General features: G+C 34.5%; 1 protein-coding gene across 2 annotated transcripts; it reads left to right on the top strand.

Moving 5' to 3' along the window:
* The first annotated feature begins 1,306 nt into the window (after positions 1–1,306).
* LOC129003028 (cobalamin trafficking protein CblD-like) lies at positions 1,307–8,429 on the top strand. Of its 2 annotated transcripts, none has more exons than XM_054431227.1 (7): positions 1,307–1,415; positions 2,694–2,847; positions 4,348–4,487; positions 5,268–5,334; positions 6,806–6,997; positions 7,365–7,499; positions 8,249–8,429. In XM_054431227.1, the coding sequence occupies exons 1-7, from the start codon at positions 1,413–1,415 to the stop codon at positions 8,317–8,319; spliced, it is 762 nt and encodes a 253-aa protein (XP_054287202.1). In that variant the 5' UTR covers positions 1,307–1,412; the 3' UTR covers positions 8,320–8,429. The 2 variants fall into 2 exon arrangements, with proteins under 2 accessions (XP_054287202.1, XP_054287203.1); XM_054431228.1 differs by having other exon boundaries at positions 4,348–4,481.
* The last annotated feature ends 2,794 nt before the right edge of the window (positions 8,430–11,223 follow it).

Below are 11,223 nucleotides of genomic sequence, written 5' to 3' on the forward strand. Positions count from 1 at the left end.
CTGCTGGCTGAGTGCTGAACGAACATTGAGTTGATAAGAAGAAGAAAGATTTTATATATTTCATTGTTGTTGCCAAGTGAAGGCTAGCTTTGTGTTTTAACTATGAAACTAAGAAAACCTTGCAAACATTTATTGTTGACAAACGTACATTTTCTCATAACAAAATTAATTATTGATGATAAAATTTACATCACAACTTTGAGGGTCATTGGAGCTTGACGTAAATTGAACTCATTTGAGAAGTATGCCTGAGGGGGGTGGCCCACGCCCACCTTTAACTCCAGGCCGCGGCCTGGGGCCCATTACATAATAAAGTACAAACTAATATTATTAGTAAATCAGCTGATCGCCCAATGCAAATCTAATGGAAATTACAAGTTACAAGTTGTAACTTGAAACTTGTAGTTTATTATGAAATGGGCCCCTGGTAGAATTGGCAACATCGCAAGTGGTGTTGTTTTATGACAGACGTCCCATAAGATAACATGGCGTCTGCCATGTCTCATCAATGAGCTGATACTAGGTGACATCAGCTCATTGATTCGCACTTTATTGATTTAAATTTACATTTATGAAAATAAATTTATTAAAATATTGAAAATAAAACATACAGAATTGAAAACTGAAACAATACGAATTAAAAATGTATATCTGTACATGTTAAGTGGAGTCAATATTGTCATATTCCAGTAACCAATCTTTCGTAAATACAAAAATACCATTAGATGATTTTAAACAAAACAGCTATTACCACCACTTGCGACGTTGCCACTTCGAAGACCATGGCCTGGAGTTAAAGGCGGCCGCCACCTCTGGACCCGCCACTGTTTGTGACAAAGCTAAACCATAGATAAAACATACTCCTCAAGGAGTATGTTTTAACCTCCTTGAGGAGTATTTTTTATCTATGGCTAAACTAATTCAAAGCTGCTGTAACAAAGATAAAATCTTAAAATAAAGCTGCACTGACAGTCTACTCCATCCATTATAGTTTATCCTACACCAATTAATTATTCTTTTATTATATCTTGGTTTGAATACAGTATATTGCAAACTAAGTGTGTAACAATATTAATCAGTAAAAATATAATGTATTAATGTTAATTAAATTTTTTTTAACTTTGCATGTTGGATTATATAGAGCTATCGATAGCTTTTTAGCTTGAGAATTAATAGTTAAATATGTATTGTAGAGTGGTACTCATTGTTATAGCATCAAAAGTACTGTATAAATTTTATCATAATTTGTCATACATATGTATCCACATCCACTGATAACGAAATTATCAGCTATTTTATGAAGTTTGGCCACACTGCTGGGGTTAAACACCTGTTAGCGTTTGCATTGCATATATAGAAAAAACAAATGTCGAATGAAAGAAGAAACAAGATAAATTTATTTAAGGTTATGAATGGTAAGATTACTAGAGATTTCTTAAATTATATAATTATTTTAAAAACACCTCTTTAAAATGATTTTATTTCAGCTCAAAATTCATTAAGAACTTTTTTCAACCTTTTAGTTTATGTCCAAGTTTGTGTATAAATTTGTTGGAAGTAATTCAATGATTATTTACCATCAATCTGACTCAATAAAAACAGATTATTGACGTAGTAATAATCTGACCCTGGAAATTGTCCTACAATTACAAAATAGCGTAAATGTTCGTAAACACTTAGGATCAAACACCTCAATTCTGTTTTAAGAATCCCTATTTTTTTTTCTAGTTATATTAAATGAGATGAACAGCAAGTTTAGTGGCAAAAAACACTTAGCCCTAGCACTAGGCATTCATAGCTCAAGTTAACAAAACGTTTTTGAGTGTGTTTGATTTTAGAATTTTCTGGATGTCATCAGAATTCACAACTTAGAATTAATCAATTATTATAAAATGCGATCAGGTTCCCTAATAGGAGGAAAATCTACTTAAGTATTTTACTGTGGTTATGGTCTTTTAGACATGTAGGCCTTAAGTTATGACCTTAAAAACTTAGTACTCAAATTGGGGAAAACGAGGGTACAGTTTCTTAACTGGGGTATGCTAATATCGATTGAAACTAAACTTATCAAATTGAAAATATCGATTAATAATCAATATTTTTAACTAAGTTATATTTATTAACTATACAATTCAACTGTCATAACCTAACCTAACTAAAAAAACTAGATGATTATAAATAAATCGAATGAAGGTTTACTAATCTAACTTAATCGATGGTTTCAATCGATATTAGCATAGCCCAGTTAAGATATGCTAGGCCTACTTGTTTTATATTTTAAGTTACTGTACTTTGACGATTGCAATACATGTCTATTGCCATGTTTAAAGTATTATGACATTTCATTTCAAGAAACTGTATACCCGAAAACGACAGCCATTTTAAAATTCAAACAAGGTTATTTAGCATCATAATAGAGTAAGTTAATAGATAATATTTTTAATACGTGGGTGGTGTCTGTGATTGATATAATTACAAAATTGTATTCACAGTCGCACAAAATAGGCCTACAAGTAAGTTAACTAAAACACTGAAAGTTTTCTTAATAAGTGTTATTAAGTCATTATGGGGTGAGTTTTCACGGTAACAACAATTTTTTTAACGGTTAGGTAAAAATGTATAGGGTCTAGTGAATATATTTAGCATACCAACTTACACATTGTTAATAAACAATTTGAAACATTTTTTTACAGATGTTGAATCCTCGTGCAGGTTTTCTGATAAAGAGAGTCAATTTGAAAAATTATAACCCCGTGACTTTATTTGCATTATATTCTCGTAAAAGTAACTCCAACCAAGATGACAGTTTCAAGATAGTAGGAAGAAAAGGCGCTGAAACTAAAGATGGTAAGTGTCCAAATGGTGGTAATCCAAGTGGTTGTTTAACAACTAGGTTCGGGTCTCAATGGAGCCTTCTTCAGGTTTTCCCAAGGACATTGTCGCTCTTCTGAAGTTATTTTATGAACTTTGACGACCTTTGGATGAAGCTACCAGTCCATTGTGAGCCGAAACTAGTTGTTACACAACCACTTAATTGTCACTTGATTGTCAACATTATAGGTAGGCTAGGTATCTAAACCACTTTAATTGTATCTTGATAATCCGGAGGCTACCCATTCCCAAATACGTTGATTTATTTCACAAAAAGGCCGCAACGAACGCTGGACATAGTGACGTCATATGTTGGAGGAGATGACTGTAGTTCTCAATCCTGACGCCAGCGGCAGTAGGAGAGAACCGCTCAGTCAGTCGTCCTTCAACCACGAAACATTAGCTACACGACTTCCTACCAACCAATATCTGGCGATAGCCAATATTAAAATCACGAGACCATACGAACACCTAAGTGGTAGTCTAAGTATAGAGCCTCACGATCATGCTCTATTTAATTACCAGTCACGAAGGGATCCATAGAATCCATGAGAATCCATAGAAAACTCAATTAAAACTTGTATAAATTAGCTTAATAAAACCAACAAAACAAAGGCAAGTAAACGTAGGCAAGAAAAAGGTAAAGAATTCTCAAAAGAAAGAAAAGGCCAGAAAAAGAAAACACTGGTATACCGAGAGGTAGGCATAGTGTATGGGATAGTATATAAAAAAAACTCACAAAGGTTATATTTTGTATTTTGTCGATTACACATTTTCAAGACAGGATTCTGTGCGCATGAATTTAAGCGTAGAGACTCTGTATTACACAAGGCTTTGGTGGTTACCAAGCATTACAAACGTTTTACCTACCTATTATTTCAATTTGTGTTATAAACACCGGTCACGTTATATTGACCGATTAAAATTAGTTACAAACGACTCTGGCGATTGACCGAGTTATTATTATTAGGTCATGTTTTACTTTGTTGTCAACCAAGTAGGCTACCAATTCAGGTTTGATTAAACCTCGTTAAATTATTTCGTTATATTCTTATTCACGTGTTATTTTCATTCAAAATTCAAAATTTAGCTTACACATATTTTTCAAGTGGCTGTGATGAGCACTAGTTAAAGGTAAGTTAAACGTTGTTAGCATTGTGGTAATTATTATTCTGAGCCAATAAACTCGAACCGACAATTAATTAACAAACACTTTAAAATCCTGGACTATCTCATTGTGAAACGACTATTACGTATTGTTTCCTTAAGCCCCGATTTTAAAATCTAATTTTGTCTCTCTAACCGAATATTATGTCATAAAACAAACAATGGTTTGATCTGTTTGACAGTTTCTACCTAGGAAAATTTAGGGTAGTAGTCCTACACTTCAATCATGAAGCGCGATCTTCTCTTTTCCTAGATATTACCAGGTAGCTTACTATTTATCTATTAAGAGTTGTATTTCTTCATTTACAGAGGTAGCCAACACTAGCCTCGGAGTGAACCCTAACTGGGAGTTGTTGACACCTCAAGGCTTCCGTTTCTATCTTCCCGGCAACACCGGACCCGCCTGGCAAGATGTCCACTCATCTGCCAATGTAGCTAGTCATGTTAGTGTATGTTTATGTTCACAATACTTTACTAGCTTATTTACCAACGTTAGTTTTGAATGAAGAAACTACATCATGTTAAAATCAATCCTTTTGAGTCAAGTAATATTGGTACTATCCAATAGTATCCTAATTATTTTATCTGTCCTGTTAATTCACTACCACTAATTTGTGTGTGTAAGAATGCAAAATAGCAGATTTAAGTGTTTTGGTTCTGACCTAGCCTAAACCAACCCAACCTGAAATAACCTAATTCTAAACAGGATTTGCTTTTAAGTATAATATTTTATTTAAAAAATATATTGTTGTAAGTGCATCAACATTTTCTGTTAATGCACTATTACTATATTTTTTTAGGTCTAAAAGTGATACTTAACGCCAGACAATCAAATAAAGGATTTATCATAAATCAATATACTTTGTTGTCTCATCACTCACAGAAAAGTTGTCATGCTCACGTTTTAGGCTTTTTATACTTAAGTCCATAAGTAGGTTTTTATAGGCTAATGGGAAAAATATTCATTTTTAAAATGATCATTTTAAACATGAACAAAATGATATCAAAGAGTTGTATTTCGTCAAAATCAATCAATACTGATTTGAAATTTATCTTAAATCTAGTGTCTCCACGCTGGAGAGGGATGGAACTTGTAAGATAACATAGGCCTATACATACCCAGTAAATCGTGAAATATTATAGTAAATAGTGAAGTATTGTCAAGAAAAATCTTAATGTGTTGTAGAGAGACATATAATGCTTACTTGATCTATTTGTGGTTTTTACAGGCCCATGTTGTAGAAAATTCTTCATTAGTTTGCACAGTTCAAGAATGTCCAATCCTGCTAAGACCAGGTGAGTAGGCAATGTTTAAGCCCAATTTTGGTATTTCTGTTGATAAAATATTTTAAGGTAAGCTTATATAGTGTAATCTAGGCAAGCCTCACAGTTACCCTTAACATCCTTATACTTTACATAATTTAGACACACAACTCATGCAAAAAAGTTGAAGCTCTTTATACAAAAATCTATTTTAACTATGCAACATTTAGACAGTAAATTGGAGATAATTGTAGAACCCAGGCAAATTAGTCTGGACTTGATTTTCTACTCTCCCTTTTAAACTGTTCTCAACCCCCACATCTGATTTCTCCATACCTTTACTATGAAGATCAGTTAGGCTTCCCACTCTTTAAAGCTTTAGCCAGTTTTAAAGTGAAAATTAACGTAGTTGAATCCGCTGACAACCCCCCCCTGCAGGGACGCTGGACCAGGAGACTGATTCGGCATGTCCAACCATGGGTTGACCGTCAGTATGGTGATGTGGACTATTACCTTACCCAGTTTCTGACAGGTCACGGTTAACATGTAGGGCAGTTGTCGGTGGACTTGGTAATTCCGATGATGACGGAGGGTGAGGAAAATTGAACCTGTATGTTACATTTTGTCCAGGATATTCTCCTCACAAAGAAGCTAGAGCTTGACCGAGATGCAGTCTAGGTCATAATGAAATTGAATGCTAGAAACGGCGCGAGACCTGAGAGCTTAGGTCACACGTTGACCTGACCTGAAGTAATGTGACAAACAATCCCAGGTCTGTGTCCAACAGAGTAGGGGGTTTTTTTTAGTGAGTAGTCTGACAAGCTCAGAAGTCTCACACTACAGGCTGGCTACCAGTGTGCGTAAAAGCATTTTTGCCTCCTCTCCCTTAAAAAAAAAAAAAAAATGATGTATTAGAGAAACGCTGTCTAATAAAGATATTTTTATATATCTAATTTATTATTTTATAAAAAACCCAATGATCAAGGAAAGCTTAGTCCATTTTTAACAGTCAAAAAGCTTCTCACTTTTTCTAGGATCAAACCGGTGACCTTTTGATTACGAGGCGAGCACTATAACCACTTAGCCACCCTGTTTTTAAAAATTCAATCGTTCAACTTACTTCAAGGCTCTCTTATCCTCATTAAGTTATAAACTAAATTATCTATACATACTACGTGGAAGTGTAGTGTCAATGGTTCCTCAGTTGTTACCTAAGTTGGGGAGTGATAATGGTAGAGCGTGGAACTTAGGTCACTGAGGTCCTGGGTTCCATCCAGCCAATCCCCAACTTTTGGCGGAACACTCTAGGTCCAGCCTGAAGTAATGTGTGAAACTGTTCCGGCCTGTAGGCTAGTGTCCTAAGATATGAAGGGAGGACTTTAAACAAATCTGTAGTTGCCAAACTGTGTTATCACAAATCTTTGGCTCCGATAACACTGCAACCCTCCATGCTGGAGCCTAGTGTAAATGTGTGTGGAGGATTTATCTATGTTTATATTTTTAGGAGTGTTTGAGCTATTCTCGGGGGCAGACGTGTACGGACAGCTGACTGTCGTCACGTTGGCGCAGACCAAGTTTGCGGCCGGAGACTTGGAGGCTGAACAGCTTACCAAGCAGTTTGTTCTGGCTGCCCAGGACATCTGTTCCAAGCTCAAGATGGCCGGCTACTGGGCTGACTTCATCAATCCGTTCTCAGGTGCGTGGATATTAGTGTTTGCTGAGTTATAATTTTTGTTGGCCTACACCACTTTAAGCTAAACAATATCATACTACTATCAAGAATGGAAATAAATACTGTGATAATTATGTTTGGAGGTTGGTTGTAGGCTTGGAGCTTCGGATGGTTGCACAATGCACAATACAGATCCATCCAACCCTGTTTAGAGTTTCAAGTTTGTAATGTGTTCGATACTTCTGGTATATTAATTTAAGCATAATCTTTTTAATCCATAATTCTTTAATATGCAGGGTCCTTACAGTGACAAATTTGAAATTATCAATGCAAAGAAAGTTGTTTCTTACTAATATTTTTTGAAGAAAGCCTAAAGAAACAAAATTTTCAGGTTTGCCGTATCTTACCCCGTCAGGATCCTCTAGTAAACTTTTTGAGACGGACGAACGTTTCCGTTGTCTAGGGTTCCGCATCTTCCAACGAAACCAATGCAAAGTCATCGACAAGTCCAACCGACAGTTTGTGGGTAAGATATATTTTATTTTGTTAAATCAGGCATGTGAACACGTTTTTTGACCTGAACTATTGTATACCAAGTAGTGAAGGGCAATAATATGAATGTTGGCGTGACTGCCAGTCAAATTAAACAAGTGGAAAATATGTCACCAAGATTAAATTTTATTTTATTTTAAGACAAGCCTTCATTAAGAAGAGTTCTATTCAGAAATGATCCTAGTGCTTAGGGTAATAGTTATTTAAGAGTTAAAATGGTTACTTATTTAATTTTTAGTGTCATACTCGTAAGGAATACAAATCCGTAATAGTTTAAGCAATTGTGAAACATTAAAAAATAGTCAAGAATCTGACTTTGAAAAACCCCTGGAGCAGCATTTTCATTTTACAAGTTAATTTACTCAAAAACATATAATAAAACTTCAATAAAATACAAAACACAACAACCTTTTTTACTTGAAGATGTGTATTATTAAGTGAAAAGATCAGATTATATATAATTTTGTATAAAAAAAAATAGTATTTAATTTAAATCAATATTTTTCATGTCATGGGTCAAGATTTATCAGTTTAATCCTAAATACAAAATTGAAACAAATATAAGTGCTCTTTCAGTTGAACATTTTTTATCTTAATAGTTTGAACACGTATGAACCAAATATTGATGTCGATTGCACACAACAATTTCGTTGTGCCAGTACCGTACCAATGTAATTTTGCATCATTGATACAATTAATCAGTATTATCATGATTTTTTGCAGGCAATTTGTTCACATCGGCGCCTCCTAGCACTACATTGCTGCGAGACATTCTCCAACAATATGAAGATTGACGATGATAAGTTGTAGCGTGATTTTTCCTCATTCACTAATACATTTTTGTTGGTGTTTGATTATTGTTTATGTAAAATTATGTAATAAAATAAAATTTATATTTATTTTACTGTAGATTAGTTTATTATTTACCATGATTTTGTATAGTCCCAGATTGAAGATAATAATCATATAGCAGAATTTGTTATTAAATAGTAGCTTTACCTGTACTTTACAATAGGGAGAGATCAGAAAGGGGTAAAGTTACACAATAGTTATTTGTGTATCTAGTGAGCAAAGGCTTTTTGCACTTGTGTTGCACATTATATTTTTCCTACAGTCACTATAAAGCATATAAATAATTAGTCTTTCAAACACTATAAAACACTTTTTTAGGTTAGGTTAAACCCAGCCATGAACGGAATTGGAAATACTGCACCAGCTGATTGTAGTCGTGTAGTATCTTTAAGTGTTACTTATTTTCAAGAGTACAGGTATAAACAGTAATAATTAGTATAAACACATAATAAACAAGTAGATTGTTCTTCAAAATATGCCAATAAAACATTTGCTGACAGTTTTGTAACTTTCTTGCTTATGCGCCAAGAGGGAAACAGTTTGTATGCTCGTTCATACTTCTTTCTTGATTTTTCAGGTAACAGGTTTTATGAAATATGTTTTCAGTTTCTCCTATTTCTGGTCTACCATTATATTAACAATCATTTGCACCATGTTCATTATTTTTAAACATGTTAGGCCCACTTACATTTTATCTTTCAAATACTACACTTCAGGTTATGTTAAAACCAAGCGTTGAACGAAAATATAATTTAAACTATAAACACAAAATGACAGGTTAAATTGTAGTTATAATAGTCAATCAGCAGATCATAGTATTATCATCTTAAGTGTTGCCAACCTATTTCCAAGTGTACACGGATTGGATTAATTGCATAATACAACCACCCTGTTTTGTATTGTTTGGTTGGAATCGTGATGTGCGCCAAAGTATAGACCGTACGAAAAAGTATAAACCGTGCGACAAAGTAAGTAAATGCAGCAATTAGCAGCTTTCTGTACTATAGGGTGTGCCAAAATAACTTGACGGTTTTTAATACAGTACTAAATAACTCAAGAACAAAATAACATTTTATGTATTAAATAATGTTATATTGTACACACTACTATGCCATTTTCATTTATGAAAAATTATACCTCTTAGGTGATGACCTTCTCCTAAACGCAGGCTTCCCATTTATTTTTTCATATTCGCAGTCACCTTCGCCTGATGAATAAAAGCAATCTCTTCCCGGACACACTGCTTGAGTTCAGGGATGGTTCGAAATTTTGAAACAAACAACTAACACTTTGCTTTTTAAGTATCCGCATAGCCAAAATCACACGAAATAAATCTGGGGAACGAGCTGACCACAGCACATCACCAAACCTAAAGACCACTTTACCGGTTAAGAGTTCACGCAAAACTTTCATTGAATAATTGTCTGTATGACAAGTTGCGCTGTCCTGTTGAAACCATGTTTGGTCATGGTCATGTCTATCCCTCCTAACATTCTTAGTTGTGGAACCAAAAAGCCCCTCAATATTTCCACATAGCGTTCCGAGTTCACAGTGACGGTGTTTCCCCTTTCGTCTTCAAAAACATATGATCCGATGACTCCAAACCGTGCCACATCACACTAGACAGTAACTTTCTTCCGAAGAAGTAATGTTTGACAAAAATAACCTAAAAATGGCATAACATAAGCAATTGTTCACTACAACAATGAGGTCTCTAGCTTGTATAACAGCTGACTTATGACAAAACAGAAACCGTCAGGTTTTTTTGGCGCACCCTTTATAAACAGTGAAAGGAAGCCAACTTTGTCGGGTGACTGTAGGAAAATAACTATTGATTTATGATTAACCACTTCCACACCGGTAAGTATGTGTATGCAATTCTTTAATATTACAATGGGATGTGGGAATCTATAATTGCTATTGTGGTGGTAAAGAGCAGAGCATCAAAATATAAATACCAAAGTTGAAAATTGCTTTTTAGCATAATGAGGCAGGACTTAGATTACTTGGATGATGCAAAGCTCTACGAGTAGCAGTGGCGGCGATTGGGCTTGAGAGGTGGGGGGGCGAAATCTAGATTTATTGTTGATATAATTCTATTTTATAATTTTGATAAATATTCCTTATGAAAGTGGGGGGGCAACTGCCCCCCCTGGCCCCCCCTAAACGCCGCCTCTGACGAGTAGACTTAGTTTCAACCCACATAAAATGTAGGGAATAAGAGGTTCTAATAGTTCTAAGTAGTAACCGTTAAAAGAGTCAAGTAATAAAAAATTTAAATTGAATGGATGGATAGCATTATTTTATTCATTGTGGCCCTTGGCTGGAATATATTATTGATCAAATAAAAGGATTACCTTAACCAACCACAGTTGCTGGTATGACAACTAGTTTCTTCTTAGAACCTCCTCAGGCCACTGTATGCAACCACCTCATCAATGTATTAATACATTGTGGTATTTTAAAATATTCTTTAAAACACTTTCAAAATCACAATAGTCAAAAATGGTCGTGTTGATCAAATGATTAAAATGGAATGAAAAGTGATCAAACTGGTTAAAACTGTAAAGGCTGGCCAGCACTGTCTTATCACTGTCACTGACTAAATAAAACAAAACTGACTGAATCATGAGGTGTCTTCTTCTCTCCAGTGCCACCTGTATTTCAGTTTGTTTCGTTATTCATTTCTTATTTTATACTTCTTTGATTTGTATCTTGTCCATATATGTATCAAATATAATATTTGACTGGAAAGAAGTCTGATCATTTAACATTTTAAATGGGTCAAGTTTTTTTAGCTTTGTAGATGGTGAATTCTTCTTTAACATCAAACTTAAAACTGTTGG

This window comes from Macrosteles quadrilineatus, unplaced genomic scaffold (assembly GCF_028750875.1).
Source record: "Macrosteles quadrilineatus isolate MER2022 unplaced genomic scaffold, UCM_ALF_1.0 Scaffold_9__3_contigs__length_116548681, whole genome shotgun sequence".
Classification (NCBI taxonomy): domain Eukaryota; kingdom Metazoa; phylum Arthropoda; class Insecta; order Hemiptera; family Cicadellidae; genus Macrosteles; species Macrosteles quadrilineatus.